The sequence below is a fragment of the Malus domestica genome, chromosome 12 (genome assembly GCF_042453785.1).
Source record: "Malus domestica chromosome 12, GDT2T_hap1".
In the NCBI taxonomy this organism is placed as follows: domain Eukaryota; kingdom Viridiplantae; phylum Streptophyta; class Magnoliopsida; order Rosales; family Rosaceae; genus Malus; species Malus domestica.
The window spans coordinates 17691264-17711389 of NC_091672.1; the positions used below are offsets into that span (position 1 = coordinate 17691264).

At 38.9% G+C, this 20126-nt stretch overlaps 1 protein-coding gene and 2 long non-coding RNA genes across 4 annotated transcripts; all 3 read right to left on the reverse strand.

Annotated features, from left to right (window-relative positions):
* Positions 1–1783: 1783 nt before the first annotated feature.
* LOC108170884 (uncharacterized) lies at positions 1784–6708 on the reverse strand. The gene is made up of 8 exons (XR_011574258.1): positions 6498–6708; positions 6057–6252; positions 5374–5723; positions 4946–5132; positions 4770–4827; positions 3582–3905; positions 2315–2418; positions 1784–1831 (listed from the first exon to the last, which is right to left on the reverse strand). It is a non-coding gene; the product is annotated as an uncharacterized lncRNA (long non-coding RNA).
* Positions 6709–9158: 2450 nt separating this feature from the next.
* On the reverse strand, positions 9159–10610 carry LOC103450048 (uncharacterized). 2 transcript variants are annotated; one of them, XM_008389365.4, is made up of 3 exons: positions 10390–10610; positions 10153–10212; positions 9159–9916 (listed from the first exon to the last, which is right to left on the reverse strand). In XM_008389365.4, the coding sequence occupies exon 3, from the start codon at positions 9905–9907 to the stop codon at positions 9356–9358; it is 552 nt and encodes a 183-aa protein (XP_008387587.1). In that variant the 5' UTR covers positions 9908–9916; positions 10153–10212; positions 10390–10610; the 3' UTR covers positions 9159–9355. The 2 variants fall into 2 exon arrangements, with proteins under 2 accessions (XP_008387587.1, XP_008387586.1); XM_008389364.4 differs by having other exon boundaries at positions 9159–9926.
* Positions 10611–18009: 7399 nt separating this feature from the next.
* On the reverse strand, positions 18010–19173 carry LOC103450049 (uncharacterized). The gene is made up of 2 exons (XR_531487.4): positions 18900–19173; positions 18010–18407 (listed from the first exon to the last, which is right to left on the reverse strand). It is a non-coding gene; the product is annotated as an uncharacterized lncRNA (long non-coding RNA).
* Positions 19174–20126: the final 953 nt, after the last annotated feature.

The window sequence follows — 20126 nt, forward strand, 5'->3', positions numbered from 1 at the left end:
GCGCACCTACATTGAGTGCCAAGTCTCTCACGGAGACCCTTGGTCCAACCCCGTAGTTGTAAGCCAGGGCAGCCTCCACTGTCTGTGCGACTGCATGAGCAACACATGTATGTTCTACTCCTTGACTGCGAACATCCTTTGGGATCATATCTAACCAATTCACTTTGTACCTATATATTCTCCTTCAAATATGATAAATAAGATAATGCATCAATGCCCATTTTCATTAAAATTAAGCCAACAATAGTTAATGACATGAGAGTACAGCCTATTATCCCCCAAGTTATCACCAAAGCTGGCTTGTGTTGATAATCTCACTAGGAACGAATGGACAGGGACGACAATCTGAGGAATAAAAGAAAATAAAAAAAAGGAAGAATTGACAAGAAATATGGCAATGGAGGGAGGAAGAGGCAACGTAAGGGACTCTAAAACAATAAAATTAGGGTTTAATTTATTTTTCAACTTTTTTATTAAGAAAAATCTAAATTTTTTTAGTTGAGCTAATTATCCGCTTGCATGTCCACCCTACTGCCACATAGTATTTGAAGTAGTTGGGAAGGCAGTCAACAAATATCCCTTGGAAAAAAAAAAAGAAGACGGCACTATATCATTGATAGTCGTTATATTAGTCTAGTTTAATTAATTTAAGACACGGATTTTGAAATTTTGAACTAAGCTAACGACAATCAATGGGGGGTGAGCATCACCCTAATTTTAAAGAGACCAAAACTAATAGGTGAAGGGAAAGAGAGAGGGGAGTTGTGGAGTCAGTCTCCATACCTAAATAAGTTTCCTGCATGACTAGAAATGGACATTTCATTTCATTTGATTGGATATGAACATAAATCAAAACCGGTAGCTAAAAGGTTACTTCAAGGCCTCGTTTGGTCGTCTATAGGGATATGGATTAGAATGGGGAAGCCTAAAAGTTGAAGGTAGATATTGAAGATAGTTGAAGAATGATCCCTCCTATTTATCATGGTATCTCCCTTCCTCCTACCCTACCACCAATTTGAGTGGGATTGGGACTGGGATTGGAATTGGAATTGATAGGTTTTCTTTATGCTAGCCGGGCCCAAGTAAGTTGGTTGGGGTGGACACAAGAGTTTTATATCTTCTTTTTGATTGTAACATAACTTGAATTTCAATAGGGATCCCTAGGTATGGGTTGATAACTTTAGAGATCAATCCAATCCAATCCACTCGAATTCGTTTCAATAATCTAGTCCAATATATAACAAAGGAGGACATCCGATATGCACCCAATATTAATTACCTTAGTATTGAAAAATAAATGAAACAAATCAAATTAATTATCCCTTAAGTAGTTAGTTAGTAAATAAATGAAATAAATAGGGGGGAGGGGAGTGTCGCGATACCCCATGATTTGCTCTGGCTCTTGTCGGCAAGGAAAGTGTTAGACTAGCAGCCCCATTTTGTTTTCTGTTGGTTTCTCTGCACTAGAATGCCCTGCAAGAAGGATAAAAGTGAGAACTAACAACAAACAAAGACAAAGACAGAGAATCGTATATCGGGGGTAAGGGAAAGCCCTAGCTAACTACTCAACTAGGGTTTGGTCGACAGAGAAATACCCCAAACAAGTGCTGCCCAGCCTCCTCTTCTCTGCCGCCTTCAATGGTGTCCTCTCTCTCTCTCTCTCTCCCTCTTCTCAGTAGCAGCTGAAGGTTAAGCAGCAGCTAAACGTCAAGAGAGAGAAAGACCAGCCAAGGGCGGCGCCCTTCGTCTCCTCTGATAGAATGTTAGGGTTAGAGGGTTTTGGTGGGTTTTACCGTTGGTTGTCTTTTTCTTTCTCTCCTTTCCCTCTTCTCTCCTCTTTCTCTTTCTTTTATTTTTGATGATGTTGGTTTGTTCGTTTGATCGTTCCTTCTAACTTGTAAAGGTTCCTTCGTCGCCATTAATTTAATTCAAACACCTCTTTTTTATCATTATTATTATTATTTTATGTTCAATTATACTTGTAAAACATACATTGCCAAGTCTGAGATTACAACAATCAACCCACATAAATTTATAAATGCTGTATTTTTATTTCATTTTTTTTTCCTTCCATAATGAAATGGGATCGGAGGCATGTTTTCTTGGTTAAAAACAACCGCTGTAGTGGCAGTTTGGATATACTTTGATTTTGGTTATTTGCAACATTTTGTTCCGTTCAAGCCTCTGCCGTCTGTTGTTAATGCAAGATGGATGCATGATTTTGGCTCAACACGTACTGTGTTTGTGTATAGTCACAGATAGCAAGATTCCTAAGCAACTAATTCAATCTGTGTTTCTGTTATACATCATTGACAACGCACGCACACACAGCTTCAACCACCACCAGCTGCAGCCTCCGTCCGTCGAGTACAGCCACTGTAACAAAATTCTATTCTCAACGTCCACCCGCCCGCCAACCTGCATATTCGGCATCGCCATTGCCAGCCATGTAAGGAAACATCACGTATTAATACAATGGCGCGTTTACTAATCCGTAATCAAATTGAGAGGAATTGGATTGAGGGGGAATTGGATTGAGGAGGAATTGAAATGAGGTGGAATCAGAATCAGATTCCTGTTGAAGTTGTTTACTAAAACTGTCAGGAATCGGAGTAGGAATGATGTTGAGTCCATATAAGTTGTTTACTAATTCATTTCAATCGGAATGAAAACTAAGTTGATTACTATATTGCCCTTACATAAATAAATTATTTTCATACTAATAATTTAATTTAATTCTTAATTAAATTTATATAATAAAATTCATCTATATAAGCATGTATAAATAGGTTTTATTTATTTATTAAAAGATGACAAAAATGATATTGAGTCTATATAAGTTGTTTACTAATTCACTTCAATCGGAATGAAAACTAAGTTGATGACTAAATTGCCCTTACATAAATAAATTATTTTCATACTAATTAATTAAATTAAATTCTTAATTAAATTTATATAATAAAATTATCTATATAAAAAAATATAAATAGGTTTTATTTATTTATTAAAAATGACATAATGAGTGTCAAATGAAGGGCAATGTTGGGATAATAAGAAACAAGTGAGGGCATAATTGGAATAAAATATGCATTCCTAATTCCCTTGCCCTTAGGGAATTCAAATACCTCACAAAACTAGGGAATCCGGTTCCTCCAATTTCAGGAATTGGATTCCTTGTTTCGTGTGGGCTCCACCACTTTTTTGATTCCTTAATATTTAGTAAACACCAGAATACTCCGTAATCGGAATTCAATTCCCTTTCTTTATTCCGATTACCCTTACGTAAACATGTCATCAAAGTGATGCTCGGCATCATTACTAACGCATGCGTATTATGAGATTGAGATTCCATACCTTCACCAACCCTTTTTCGTAATTCTTTAGTAAATTTAAAGCATTCAATACCCTACCGCTAACACCTACGCTATTTACTCTACTTAAAAAGTATGCTACTCAAAAGACACCCTTTCTACACAGCAGCAGAACTACGGAATATGACTGACAGGATCAAGTAAAGCTACTTGAATCAAATATAATTTTACTAGCACTACAGGACATGAGGAGACGCACAGGAGAACTACCTGGAAGCACCATTGCAAAAGCCTGATCCAGAGGTTAACTCTTCAAATAAAGCATCAGAAACATATGAGAGCAACCGACTGATCATCCATGTATACCACCTTGCACCCGTGCCATTTGTACTGTCCTTACTCTTTCCATGAAACCTTGCCGTGCTCCCATCAATTCCAATGGTTGACATTCTGCAGACTTCATATTGCACCACTTCCTAAGCAAAATAAAATATGCATTGCATGAAATGATGATTCACACCCATCGCCATGCTCGTTGGCAAGTTCCGTCTCAGCATCCCAGATTTATAGAAGCGAAGCATCCGACCGTAATTCCTCCTCAAATCAATAGTGGAAGATTAAAGTAAACACAATGTCTAAATGCCAACAAAGTCCATGACAAACCTTCACACAGAGGGTTGAAGATTATTGAAAGGAATTATCAATTTGACGAAAGAAAGAGCTAACCCCTCAACGACTCTGATGCCAAATTGGCGAAAATCTAAGTTCTAGTCATTCCCAATAAACACAATACATCCAAAGTCTAACCACCTCACGAAAAAAAAAAACTCATATTGGACAGAGAAAAAAAAATTATGAAACAAATATCAGTAGCTAAATTGATATACAATAAAACATATTTTCAATAAACATCTAGAGACCTTACCAAAGTAAGCCATCAACACTCGACAGATGAAAATGCCGTGCTAAATGAAGACCCCTCCCTTCTTGCATGATCAGTATTCCCCTCCCTTCTTGCATACACTCCAAATAGCAATACATCCTATTTGTGTATAGTGCCAAAATAGACAAGACCAGGAATACTATCATACAAATCCAGTAGTCAGTAAGAAAAGGTTCTCTATAGAGCATGTCAGAAGGTGCAATAATTTATTTTCGCGAATTGACACACTTCTCACACGTGCTACACCAGGTATCGATGCATTATTGGTACATAAATGTACGCAGATCTTTATGAAAACTTTCCAGTTTCGTTCACGTCTCTCATTGAAATCACTTTAAAATCTTTTTATTTATCTATTTACTTACTTTTATGTCAAAAGAAAATGATACGGTATCTCAAAATTTGGAAATATTGACTAAATGAGGCCAAACAATTCATAGCATTAGAATTTCAGATCTTAAACCAAATGGAAGATATTATGTGTACGGCATTGGAGGATCCAATATAACTATTACCTGACGGTCGCTCTTTAAGACGAACTTTCCTAGAGCTCCGAATAGGGGAAGTGAATGGCTGTAAGGATTCAAATTCATAGCAGATAGCTCTTCAGCAACTAAAGCAGCATCTTCTTGGACACAATTATGTGGAAAAGCAGATAAACAGAGCAAGGTAGCACTGGGAAGAAATTCACCAGGGCGGCCTGTTCTTCACTCGATGTCATTGGTGGTACCCAAGAGAGATGCGAAGCTGAAATTACTTTTACTGCCTCGTGGTTTGCTTAAAAAATGATCAACCGTTCTCAAACATGTAATATAGGATCTGGCAATGCCTCCAAGCTAAGGACTTTCTCAGCTCAAGTTGAACTGTTTGCAGATATCCTGTGCGGGGAGGTAAGACAATTATAGTATTAACTGATGAAATTTAATTCACAAAATACAAAGAAATGAAGAAAACTTTTTCTTCTCCAGTTTAAAAACATTTCATAAAAATAATTTCCACTTTCACTGTGGAAGTCAGATTTCTTTATGACAGAACATAAATGGACAAAGAAAGTATGAACATATATGCAATGCAACAAAGGGTAATATTATGAAGGTGCACTGCTAATAGGACCCTCACCGCAGAGAGCTTTTCCCGCCAAGGAAATCAATGAATTGTAACCCTAGAGATAAACGGGCCTCGGACGAGCTCAAGGAAAATAGGTAGTGGTTGACGTTTTTGTACATTATGACTCGCGAAAGGTGCCCCATCTGCTTTTTCCCATAAGTTTACCAACACTGTGAGAGGCAGCAGCAGCTGTTACATGTTCGAACCCAAAATAAAGCAGTATCTGTTCAACTCTGTTGGGTGAGGAGCAAAGGACAAAAGAAACTGAAATCAATTTCAACCAGCCAGCTTGCCATCCAAGCCTACAAAATCTGAGAAATGTATCAACCAGACCAAGTTCTAGTTGAACAGTGGCAGGGGATCTGGAGGAAGATTTCCTTCGCGGCAAACCTGCATCAACCGGCACCACATTCGAAGTTGGAACAAAAATAAGTTAATCTTAGAAGCAAAAGTTATCTCATGCTGCAAGCAACACAAGACAAAAAGTAGGTATAGACAAAAGATTTAGAAGATACAAATGCAAGTAAATACTCAAGAAATCTAATTCATAAGTAACCACCAATTCTAGAGCAGCCACTAACACCCATAAGCAGAAATAGAACAAGGCACTGAAGTTGTTGAAAGTGGATCATCAGATACAACACCAGCACCACCTTTGCCATCAGTCATCGGACGTTTGAGTATAAAAAAATCACCTGAAACCGCAACCGCAAGGTCTCTGGGGACAAGTATACGAGAGCGCTAGCTTTAGGTTGTCCATATGTAGTTCGAAAGCCATGTACTTTGCAGGCGAGAACAATGTCGACCAGCAGATTTTAGTTTACCATCCACCGATGTAATGCAAACCTCGAAAGTCAGGCCCAGATAGCTCAGCAATGTCCGTCCTCCATTCTGCATTACAAATAAGCGAGAAATTTTTTTTAAAAAGCTTCAAGCTTTCAACCCCTCTCCCTCTCTCTCTCTCTCTCTCTCTCTCTCTCTCTCTCTCATCAATTCCCTACACCAAAACAACTTTTATTGATAATATTAAACTAATTGTTGCTGAGAGAGAGATTACAGGAAGGAAAACATGAAAAAGTTTCATACTTTAAACTAAAATTTAGCATGAGAATCGAGGAGGAGCAATAAATAAATACCTCTACAAACACTTGCAAATTAGCAATGTCAATTGTCGCCGTCGCCATGAGAATCGACCGGAGTCGACCCAAACCCCAATACATACGCCTCAGCTTGGGACCGGACACCCTCTTGCTCATTTTCTTGCGGTGGCGCTGGCGGTGGTGATAAGAGGCGGCGGGTCGGGTTTAAAGTGTGACCCTCAACCCACGAAGTCGTTTATGACGGAGAAGACGGTACAGTGGATGGGACTGGGACTGGACTGGGAAGTGGGAAACCATTAATGGTTTGGATTATTACATTTTTCGTATTCCGCACGCAAAACTCAACATTATTAGTTTCTTGTTTTTACTTTTTAAGGAAACTTTTCCAAAGGCCTCTTCGGATTTCCAATTGTATTTGAGTAATCCATTTGGTTCCTAAATTAGTTTTTCTCTATTCTTTTTCACGGTAAAATGGTATGTGTCTTTATAGTAGTGAACATTAGTCGGTCTTCTGTACGTCGAATTATGAAATGCATCTAAGAGTAACTAATTATAAAACACCTCATTTCACTTGGAAGTTATTGAAGTGACATCTTTTGGGCGAAAAAGTTGAGAGCTCTTCGCTTCCAGAGACTTGGTATATAACCAACCACCCAGAAGCATTGTTGCTTACTTTTCAAAATTGAAGGTGCTTATATGTTGCTAGATTCTATGACTTCAGTGTTGTTTACTTATCCAAACTAAAGATATAGCCCGGTTGTCAAGACAATGATATTTACTTATCCAAACTGAAGATATGTTGACGGGAGGGAGGGTTGGGTGCGTGAGAAGTGTTTTGCGTAGAGCGAGGGTTTTTGCGTATAACAAAATATGCCTCTGCGTGTTTATCATCAAGTCACATTTCGAATTTACGATAGTTGAAGTTTATGTCGATAACATTAATCTCAACGGGGCTCCTAAAGAGCCAGAAAAAAATTGTGGTGCACCTCAAGTCAAAATTTGAGATTAAAAAATTTTGGAAAACTCAATATTGTCTCGGCCTCAAGATCGAACATTGTTCTGGCAATATTCTAGTCCACCAGGCGAACTATACCAAGAAAGTGTTGTGTAGTTGCTAATGAGGATAGAGGAAGCCTTCAAGTACTCATATGGTCATCCGAACATAAGTCTCCTTGTGAGCGTTTATCTTTCTGTTTGGTTAGATGTGGTGGTTATATATGTAGATAGCAACTGTATTGTGTTTTTGTCGGGTTTGTAATCATGAAAATGTATTCCTTATGGATGATGTTCCTCATTTTATTTTATTAATGAAATACTTATTACCTTTAATGTAGCTTTCCAAGAGGTTTTGGAGAGAGAGTGATTAAAAAACGTTCCGACAACAATTGTGCTATTAGATTGGAAGCTATTATGTTTAATTTTTCGACAATTTAAGTCACGTAACTTGCATATTAAGAGCTTATGGATGAGTAACTGTATTACTCTCTAAAGAGTGTCGTGCGCATGTCAAACAATTTTAATTGACAGATTACTGGCTACTGCATTAGTAGTGCAATCGATTGAATCCAAGAAATCAGGATTCATTTCTACTGAAATTGGCCATGCACGCTAAACTCAAAACGGAAAACAAAAAGTCTGCTTGCCAAAAGCCAAACATAAGTAAATATTAGAGGCATCAGATGCTACACTTAACGTCAACATTACAAATCGTTCCGAAAATACAATACGCACAAGTAAAAACACCTGATGATTACATTACTTAGCTAGAAGTGACTAACTCCTTGACAAGTCCTTGTGTCGATCCATAAAAGTCTTCTCCTCAAGAAGGGATACATCAAAGGAGGCAACACCAATCACATTGCGCCAAGGTTCTTCTCCTCACATCAGCAACAAGTGTATCAGAAGATTGAAGTCAAGCAAATCCGTTCCCAGGACAACTTGGCCAACCTCTTCACCAAGTCTTTGCCGAAGACGACGTTTCAGAAACTTGTTCAAGGAATTGATATGCGTAAACTTTTTGAGTTGTAAATTGTTAGTTCTCTTTGGAATTATGTCAAACTCAGGGGAACAATCCAAGTATACTCGCTTGATCACACAGAGAAATTCCTACACTTTCTCCACTCTCTCTCTCCTTGTCGCAACCCCTTATTCCCTTGTCACTAAAATAGGCCACAACGGAAATTCTAAAAAATCATCGTTAAATTTACTTTCATGTATTTGTGTTGGACATTTTACATGCTTGGAAATGAAATCCGTTCTGGCTGCCAATTTAGACATGAACCAACGCCCCATAGCTTCTCTCACACTCCAACATGAGGAAGATGTTCAAGCACTTGGCAAAACTGAAACTGAAACTGAAAGCGTGGGATGATGACATACGGAGGAGATGGACGACCGGGTGCCATTGTAATACCATTAAAATGTATCTGAAGGGGCGGGGATCAAAACCCGTGCATGGACGGGGAGGGGAGGGGAGGGGATGGAGAAAACCATGAACAGAGTCCTACTAAGCAGCAACCGGCACTCTGTTGGGAACATAAGTCGATAGATACACACACGAACGACACACCCCATCATCATATTCTCCACAAAAAAAGAAAAAAAAGCCTGCTTGCTATAAGCCTACCAACGGTTAACCTATTTATGCTACTAAACCTCTACTAAAAAAAAGTCTTCTTGCCAAAAGCCAAACACAAGTAAATAATTTGAGGCATAGATGCTATCGAATATACACTTAACGTCAACATTACAAATTGTTCCGAAAATACAGTACGAACAAGTAAAAACACTTATTACATATCTTAGCTAGAAGTGACTACCTCCTTGACAAGTCCTTGTGTCGATCCATAGAAGTTACACAATCTCCTCCTACCTACTTCAAGGGTAGGGTAGGGTCACTTCGCCAGACCCCGAATTATGGCCCGCCTTTTTCCTAGCCTCGTTCCTCGCGGCTTTCTGCACTTAGCCTCCTTCTCCTTCTCCCTCTCCTCCTCCCTCCAGATCAGGTACTCCCTCGTCCTGGCATCGGCCTTCTCTAGATCAGCATAAAAATCTTCCAAGTCAAAAGGCTCATCAGATAATGCAATCTTGCGACCATCACCATCAGTCAAAAGGTAGAGACATTCGGGAAAGGGGGTTTCATCAACAGGCATGTCCTCAGCAACTGGCCATGGCCATGGTGGCATAGCGGGAAATTGATAGGCCGCCTTGTTCTTGTTTGGTGAACGATAGGCCGGCTTTTTGGCAGCCAGATATCTGTTCTTCTTCTTAGCCTTATAGCTCGGTTGATGTGCATCCTCGTCCTCCTCCTTGCCCGTAGAGTTTCTAGTACTTATGAGATGCTCCGAGGTGTTACACACTGATAGTTTGTTATATTGGGAAACAAGGGCGGACACAGCACCAACCGTAACTCCCTTGCGAGCACTGATATCGCCAGCAGCCTCCATCGATTACCTCTGCAATGCACTGATACATATATCAATCACAGTATTAATCATACAATTCGTTGCCAATCAAACCCTAAGAACCGAAATTGCTTCATGGATCTCATGATAATAATTAGAACCTTAATTCAAACCCCAAAACTGAAATTTAGAGAATTAATTCAAACCCCAAAACTGAAAATTGGAACATTAATTCAAACACCAAACCTGAAATTGCTTCAACGAGAGAGAGAGAGAGTTACGTTTACCTAATCGATGAGATCGAGCCTGTGTTCGCCTTCACTCGTTCGTTGGTTGCCAAATAAACCCTGTTTCAGAAAACCCAAAAAAATCGGTTCATCATCCATGTTAGCTGCTAGAACCAAACCCTGAATTAAAATTAAACTACAAAAATAGAAGCAAACTGAGAGAGCAGCCAAACCCTAACCTACCTAACTAAATTTAATTAATTAATTACAGCAAATATATTCAAGCAAATCGAGTACCTGGTTGCTCGGTCTGTCGTCGGATATGAGACTGAGACGGAGAGAAAGAGCGTCTTCCTATCTGTTCTTTTCGTATACCAGCGCAGTATACGGTATTGATCCCTTGCCCGCCTTAAGAGCAATCCCATCCCACCCTACAAATTGCCCCACGGTGATTGAATCCCCATTCCAGCCCATGCCAATTTCCTCACCGAATGAGTGGGCCCAACTCCAACGGGCAAGGCAGTCGGGTGAGAATGGCACGAGGCCTTTTTTGAGGCTATCTAAGATCATCCACGTTATTAATTTTTTTTTTTTTGCTTCAGGCCCGTGACTTTAACGTGCGAAACATGGCGAGTGAGCCGACCAAAGGCAGGTGGCAGGGCCCACTTGCAGGCGCACTCGGACTCTTCTAAAAGGGGGCGATGTGGGTTGTTCTCAACCGTTGGATTTCCAACTACTATATTTCTAGGCCGTAGGATTCCCAACAGTAAAAAAATTTGAATTCTCATACCAACGGTTGGGCCACATGTTCGCTTTGGGTTGTAATTTCTTATTTATTGAATAGAGTACTTTATGTTGTTTCAATTTATTGAATTTAGTACTTTATTTAAACTAAGAGTATATTTATTTAATTTGGTAATTTATTTAAACTAAGAGTATATTTATTCAAATGACATAAACACACCAAATAAAATTACATAAACATACCAAATAAAATTACAAACACACCAAATAAAAAAAAAAGTCACTAAATGAACTTAAAAAACACACCAAATAAAATTAAACAAACACACCAAATAAAAACAAACACACTAAATGAACTTAAGTTTCTTGAGCTTGTTTCAATTCCCACTGGTGCTTTATCAAGTCAATTTGCCAAGCATTGTGCAGATATGGGTCTTGAATCGCAGTATATCGCTGAATGAGCCTTTCATTGTAACTTCCACCCCTTTGTAATGGCTCGTGTTGCAAAGGTTCTTCGATGGCGTCATGAGCACAATATATTTGTGTTATGGAATTGTTCATTGTGTCTGGCTCATATTCATCAACGGCATCATAATCGTACTCATCTTCCACAATCATGTTGTGAAGAATGATGCACGTCATCATGATGGATCGAAGCGACTTTAAATCAAACATTCTGGCAGCACCCCTTACAATCGTCCAACGAGCTTGGAGGATACCAAAACAACGTTCCACATCCTTCCTACACCCCTCTTGACAGCTTGCAAAGTGTTTTTCCTTTGCACTTCGCGGACGTGGCACTGTTTTGACAAACAATGACCACCTTGGGTAATTTTCCTTGCAGGACATCGTTGAACACTGAGGATTGGGCAAGGACATTGAGGTCATTTTGAGCCCCCGGAACACCGAAAAAAACGTGTCAAATCCATGTATCAAATGAAGCCACCGCCTTCAAAATGATACTTTTTGCTCATTTTCTGTCCCCATAAACTCCCCACCATGCATTTCGACAGTTTTTCCAGGTCCAGTGCATACAATCGATGCTTCCAATCATCCCAGGAAAACCTCGCATCACGGCCTTCTTCAGAAGCCTTTGCAAGTCCATCTCAGTAGGTTTTCCGGAAGTACTCTGCGGTGTATAGAGATTCGATTGCGGAGCAAAACCTCATCAGGGACTCAAGAATGGTTGATTTCTCCATCCTCGCTATCTCATCCACTTGATCTGCAGATGCTCCATATGCAAGCATCCGCAAGGCAGCAGTAATTTTTTGCTCAGGAATGAGACCTGTAACACCTAAAGCATCATTCTTTTGTACAAAGTAAAAATCATGATTGTAAACAACAATCATGATTTTGTTGAACAAATGTCGTTTCATTCTAAAACGACATCTAAAGTACGTATCAGGGAATGCACTGTTACGGACAAAATAATCGTCCAAAAGATCTTTACCTCATCATTGCCTCCTTCTATCATTGTTTGTGGAACGGCTGAGCCTGCAGATCTGAGCTGCAACTTGAATGACTCGATGGGAATGTGAGGCTTTTTGAGTAGGTTTCTGGAGATATTCTGCAGTGTAGAGAGATTCGATTGCGGATAAAAACCTCATCAGGGACTCAAGAACGTAACACCTAAAGCATCATTCTTTTGCACAAAGTAAGAATCATGGTTGTAAACAGCAATCACGATTTTGTTGAACAAATGTCGTTCCATTCTAAAACGACATCTAAAGTACGTATCAGGGAATGCATTGTTACAGACAAAATAATCGTCCAAAACATCTTTACCTCGTCGTTGCTTGCTTCTATCAATGTTTGCGGAACGACTTGGCCTGCAAATCTGAGCCCCAGCTTGAATGACTTAATGGGAATGTGAGGCTCTTTGGCTTCTTGCTTCATCATCTCTCATTCTACGGTCCTCATCCTCATCCTCTTCCTCTTCCATCTCATTTTGGGCCACCTGGAGATTGAACATTTATTCCCCTTGCTTAAACAATTCTTTCTCTTGCTCCTCGATTTCCCACAACGTTTTTTAAGAAGAAGACATTGTAAGAAGGAAGCATAAACTATAAATAATGATAGAGATTTTGATTTTGATTTTGGTGAAGAAGGAAGTAGAAACTATGAATAATGATAGAGATTTTGATTTTGGTGTGTGATTTCTTAGGATGGATGGTGGGTTATATGGAGGAAAAAGAAAGGACTAGGTTGTAGATGATGCCACTCGGCATGCCGTCATTCTTTAAAAATCTGATCGAAATCTATCCTCAAAGATTGTAAACAGATTGTGACACGTGGCGCGACGTGATTGGTTAAAAATCTATCATCAACGATTCTGAAAAGGTAATGACACGTGGCACGACGGCATTGGATAAAAATCTTATCGAAATCTATCACCAATAATTGTCTTTTCGGATAATAACACGTGATGCAACGATAATGATTAAAAATCTTATCCGAAATTACAAATAAAATTATTTTGTATTATTTTATAAAATAAAAAATATTAATATTTCATTACCTATTACCATGGCTATTCAGTTTAGGAGTAGAGATGCAAAAGACAGTTACTGTTCACTGGATGGATTCAATAGTGAGTAGCCCTAAGAGGCATTTGCAACGCTGGAGTTGCTCTAATGAACGGTCCTAGTCTTCCAACTTATAAAATAAAATAAAAAATGTAGAAAAAAAAAATTAAAGTTACTGTTGGGTGATGTGACAAAATTAGGGTTGTTGGATTGGGAAAAAAAATGTAATCCGACGGTCCTCAAAGCTTCACCTACAAAGCTTCAACACCAAAGCTTCACCTACAAAGCTTAAAAATATATATATATTTCAGAAATTCAAAAATTCAAAAATTCAAAAATTCAAAAATTCGAAAATTCAAAAATTCGGAAAGAAAAAAAATTGCCTAGGCCTCCTCTTCTTTGGGCCTAACAACTTTCATAACAAATATATGTGAAGGAGGAGTTTTGGGCTACCACTTAGAAAGGAAAATGGTGAAGTGTTGTTAATTTAGAAGCTTGGCTACTAGCAAGACATCTCCTTCGTCAACTCCCTCGACCGGAAACTTGTGGGACTCCTACCATATGTTACTGCACCTTGATACTCGGAAGTCTCACGACCACTCAGTGACTTGGATTTTTCAAGTCTCCAACTGAGAAGTTTTCCTCACTTGGGAAATTAAGGAAACACTACCTCAACCTACATGCTTCACTTACAAAGCTTCAGCATACAAGCTTCAACAACAGAAAAAATTCAAAGAACTTAGTGAAGAAGGTTTTGGTGTATTTAACACAATATGTTGAAATGAAGCAAAACTTATTTATTGATATCTCCGATAAGTTACAAATATGTACATATACATGAGTCAAAATAAACAAACAAGAAGGAGCTTTCACAAAGGTTGCTTAGGAAAAGTCTCAACGGTCGGCAGAGCCCCAAAAAGAGAAGGCACCGGAAGGTGATCATTCGGAGCCTTAGTACTAGACAAAACCCCAGAAGGAGGAGGCATTGGAGGTTGATCATTTGGAGCTTCATTACGTGGTACAGCCCCAAAAGACGAAGGTAATAAATGTCTTTGGAACAAACCCACAAACCTCCTATGATCAAGTAAAATCTGACCATCAGATTCCTGCATCTGGTCAAGCTTCCTCGTCATGTTTGTAGCATAGTCATGTGCGAGCCTGTGTAACTGTTTATTCTCATGCTTGAGCTCTCTAATATCTTGTTTGAGACTTATCATTTCAGCCGCCAATGATTCAACTTGGCGGGTTCGAGCAAATAGGCGTTGGGTCATATTAGACACAGAACCTGCACACTGAACACTGAGAGCCAGAGAATCCTTAACAACCAACTCATCAGACTGTTTGGAAAGTAGTATGTTATCTTTGGGAGTGAGAAGGTTTATGTCCACCATCGCAGCGGTCATATCATTATTCATCACAGAGTCCCCAACGGTAAGATGACCAGTAGGGGATAAGAAGGATGGGCGTCATATGTTGTCTTGAGGAAGCATGGCTGCCTCTTCACCGAAGTTCAAGTCAAAACGACAGTCGGATGGGCCAGACATTTTCAGAAATGATGAAGGAGAAATAAGGTCCAATAAATCTCTGAAGTACGAAAATAAAGGGAAAATTCCTACAAGCAATAACTCTCTAAACGTACTTCTTGCACACAATTGGTGCCCTTATAAAAGAAAGGGCAACATGGCCATTTGTTAAAAAATCAAAAAAGCACCACTCTTTGGATTTCGAGAAGCAGATTTTCTGAGTAAATATGTCGACAATCCCCACACGCAACATCAGCTCCTCGGGTACCATAGATAACTTTGCCAAAAATCTCTGACAAAGTTTAAACACATAAATTTTGAAGGTCCAGCTACCCTACTATTATCCACAAGGGTAAAGGAACAGCACCACTGCTTGATAACTGGAAAGTCCCTATGTGTGTCAACCTCCGTGCTCCGTGGCAAGGCAGACTGGCAAAAATGCCTAACCTTTACTCATATTCGAGAAAACACTCCCAACAAGATTGCTTGCTCAAAAATCGAAGAGGCACCGTTTTCCGAATCTCGAGAGCCAGACTCCCAACAGGATTACTTGCTTAAAAATCAAAGAGGCACTACCTTCCGAATCTCAAGAGCCAGACTCCCAACAGGATTACTTTCTCAAAAATCGAAGAGGCACCGCTCTCCGAATCTCAAGAACCAGACTCCTAACAGGATTACTTTCTCAAAAATCAAAAAGGCACTACTCTCCGAATCTCAAGATCCAGACTCCCAACAGGATTGCTTTCTCAAAAATCGAAGAGGCACTGTTCTCCGAATCTCGAGAGCCAAATCCCTGACAGGATTGCTTGTTCGAAAATCAAAGAGGCACCGTTCTCCGAACTTCGAAAGCCATATTTCCTTTGATAAAGCTTGTCTGCAATCTTCACACGCAACATCAGCTTTCCAGATACCACAGACCACTTTTTCAAAGTGCTCTAACAAAGTTAAAACATGTGACCGAGAAGGGTAAAGGAACAGCGTTACCACTCGTTGTTGGGACAATTCCTATATATGTCGACCTTCATCCTCCACAGCCAGGCAGACCTGCAAATAAAAAAATGCTCAACTTTTCTTCACATCCGAAAGGTCACTCTCAGCAAAGTCTCTTGAAATACACAGTTTTTTTTCCCCCCGATATTACCTCTGCAAACAAGCCACACCAGAGCAAGAGTATCTCATATCATCAGGGTTAAAAGTAAGAGTATCCCATATCATGCTTTTTCCCTATCTTTTCTTTTGGCCTTGTTCTTACCTGCAAGACAAGGAGAAAGAGAACAATCAGTCAGCACTTAGAATCAAGCTTTCAGTAAAGAACTGACAACCTAGAACTCCTTGCCTGATTACTTACCTGGCATTGCTCTCGAGTACTCATCATCAACATTTTATGCTTCCAGAAAAGATACCACATCTACCTGAGGAATAGATAGGGCAAGTGAGAAGGATACAAGGAAGCATGTGGAGACAAGCGCAACAGAACACGTGCTGATTCATCTATTACTTTGTCAATAGTAAAAGTATCTCATATCATCAAGGTCCAACGCACTCTTGATTTAATGGACTTGTTTTGACCCTCAAATTCTTGAGTCGGCCTTATACTCTAGAGGAAACCAGAAAACCCTCCAGCCCAGTTCAAGAATAAGCCTGTGAAAAGTTACTTCTTCAAAAGCAAAAGTATCTCATATCATCTCTTTTCCTTTTTCTTCTTTTTATCCTTCCCACTACCTGCAAGATAGAGAGAATGAGAACAATCAGCTGGAACTCGAAATCAAACTTCTGATCTAGAACTGATTGCTGGGAACTCTGATTGCTTACGTTGTCTGTCACCTCTTTAGGAAAATCTCCTAGGTCGGCGACTTGGGGGACTCCTACTACATGGTTTGTATCGCGTTTGACCAAGCCTGAAACTACAAGTAAGCTTCAAGTGAAATTGATACATTACCTTGTGCATCTCCACCGGTTAAAGATACCACCCCTAGATGGAGGAAAAATACTTCCATAGAAGATACCACATCTACCTATGAGACAGATAAGGTAAAAACGATACCACACTTCGGTACTTAGAAGTTTCGTGATTACTCAGCGGCTTAGATCTTGCAAGTCCCCAACCGAGGAGCTTCCCTCACTCAAGAACTTAAGGGAGCACTGTTTGTATCATACTTGACTAATCCCGAAACTACTGAGCACCGGTCAACGTTATACCGTCAATGACCCAGAAGAGTTTCCCTCTAACCAGGAGGCCAATCACAGCATGACACGTGTCGACATCAGAAGCCAATCATAACACGACTTGTGTCAATGTCAAAACAAAACTAGAAACTCTCTTCTATAAAAGGAGATCATTCTCCCACAATATTTCCTAATGTCATTTGTACTAAATCATTCACTAGTACTCACAAAAGGAGAGCTTGAACCTATGTACTTGTGTAAACCCTTCACAATTAACGAGAACTCCTCTACTCTGTGTTCGTAGCCAATCTGGGTGAACCACGTACATCTTGTGTTTGTTTTCCTGTCCCTATCCATTTGCATACTTATCCACACTAATGACCAAAGCAATCTAGCAAAGGTCATAAACTTGACACTTTCTGTTGTACCAAAGTCCTCACTGATTTTGTGCATCAACAGGACTGGTTACTGGATGATGGAGTCTTCTTTCCTACCTTCTTTGAGGCGTTGTTAGTTCAAATTTTGGAGTTCATCGGGTTAGATGGGTCAAGCTGATCAAAAGGAACTGGGGCGGCATTAGTAGCAGAAGGACTAGGGTTTCCTACGGTTTGTGTGTGTTTTGGGCCTAATCATTTGGTTAGGTGTTTGTTGTTTAGTTTGGAAGGTCCCATTTTGCTTTGTGTACATGTATTGGGCCTTTGTAAATTTGTTCCGTTAGTAATAAAAGTTTCACCATGTTCTGTCATGGTGTTTTACCCTTAAAAAAAAAAAAAAAAAAAAAAAAAAAACAACCACCTGCATGGCCTATAGACTTACATGACGGATTAGTATTTACCTTGGTCCACCCCAACATAGGAGGTTTCCATACAATAGGGATGAAACACGATCAGTATACAACAAAGGAAAAAGACCTAAAGTCTCAAAAACAAGAGCACTTGACGTAGAAGGAACCAAAGAAAAGACCAAAGAGGTAGATCCTTTAGAACACGTCAGAATCCTAACCTTGACATGAGTCATACATAACTTAGCACTCTCAAAATGGTTCTCGTTCCTCCTTATATTCTTGGGTTGACTTGTACACAAATGTATACTCATTAAGCTACAAACACAAAAGTTTATGCATACATGTCAAACTATGAAAAGAAAACTGAGCTGATTATAATACGTCTAGACCTCGGGGAACTTCTCTTGGGGTGGAGGCACCGGAGGCCCAAAATACTGTGGAGCAGTAGATGATTGTCTTCGGCCCGTTGCCCTACCAAGGAGGTAAAATGCAAGGGCTACAATCATTATGAACAGTATAACCGGCGCTGATACCACAATTATGTATCCCATTTGATTTGAAGCTAAAGAGTCTCTGCATATCACAAATCATGCACTTAGATTGAAAGTTAAATGAAACATGGATTCATCAACTAATCAAAATACATATTTACTTTGTTAATGAAACATGGATTCATCAAGTAATTCCATCTATAAATCCCATAAGATTAGCTAAAATTGTTACGCAAATGATTAGTTAGTCTAGTGGTATTCAGTCTCTACTTTATTAGATCTCATAGACGGAATTACTGAATCAATAAACTAATGGTATGTCCACTTAACAACAATGCAATGGGATAAAGAAGGAATCGAAGAACTTAGAAACTGTAGATGCAAGGAAAAGAAATCAGATTCTTGATTTTCAGATGTTTAATTACGGATTTCAGTGGGAACTCACATCTTTTCGATTCTATTTTAGTAAAACACAAAAGAAAGTAAATGAAGTGAAACCACTCCTATACTCATGTTAGTAAGCACAAGGAACTCAAAAGTCCAAATGATTCCAATTCTCATGGACAGGACTTACCTCTTGGGCTTTAGTCTGGAGTGTGCCTTTGATTTTTCCAAACTAAGCAAAAGATTACCTGAAAGATTCTGTGAAGCCTGGAACTAAAGCTTCAAAGACTAAGACAGAAAGAGATGATGATGATGAACACATCATGTCCAACCAGATCACTCGGTTGAGCTCAGGATGCGGCCTGTAAGCTCCCCACGTGTCAGGAATCTGACCGTGGACATGGGGTCACGTGAGAGGGAGCTGCTGATGAACTATACACGCCACTGGTTGTCAAGGTTATGCCATATCTATCTTGTAATGTCAACAAAGCAGCGACTTAAATAAACTAAAGTCCTCACTCGTTCACTTGCTCCAACTGCAATTTTATTATAATACTGAAAGATTGACTGCTCTTTCGTTTCTTAGAAAAATGTTGGCTTCTGAAATAAGAACTTTTACTACTTTTTCTGCACTCGCTCAAAGGTGGAAGCAGTTAAAGGATGTTAGCAAGCGGTTAATTGTTACGGTGGTTAGGGTCTTTCTTTTGCTGCATTGTGTTTCGAATTCAAACTTTTCTGCTCTTTCTAATTTCTACTTATTAATAAAACACGTATTGTCAACTAAAATCTTATGAATAAGAAATATATGGCAGAAATGTAATTTCACACAACCAAATTTTGCTTTTTTTTTTCAAAGCCTCACCTACATATAATCATAACATATCTCTAATTATAAAAAAATTATAAAAAAATTAAAAAAAAAAACTTCCCACCCCACATTCTCTATTACTTTCTTCCTCTCTCCTTCTATTTCAAAAACAAAAATAAAAAAATTTATCACACTTGGTGTGTGCCCATATGCTAATCTCTATTAATTAATGAAACTCTCTTTGTCAACAAAAAAATGGTGAAAAGACAACTTAGTCTTTTATCACACAAAAAAAATGATGGGCAATAATGTAATTTCACAAGTCTAAATTTTACTGTTTTTTTATTAAAATCTCACCTATCGGTGATGTTAAAACATCTTTAATATTTAAAATTAAAAATAAAATAAAAATAAAAAAAATCTCTCACTCCCCCCACATTCTCTCTCTCTCTCTCCTCATTCTCTAAAAAATTATGTTCATACACACAAAGTATGTAGACAAATGTTAGTATAAATTAAAGTAGTATTATTGTTTTGTTTATAAGAGTGTTAAAATTAGTGACTTTTGAGTTAATTTTTAGTGATCGAAAATAACAACCACTCTTTTTT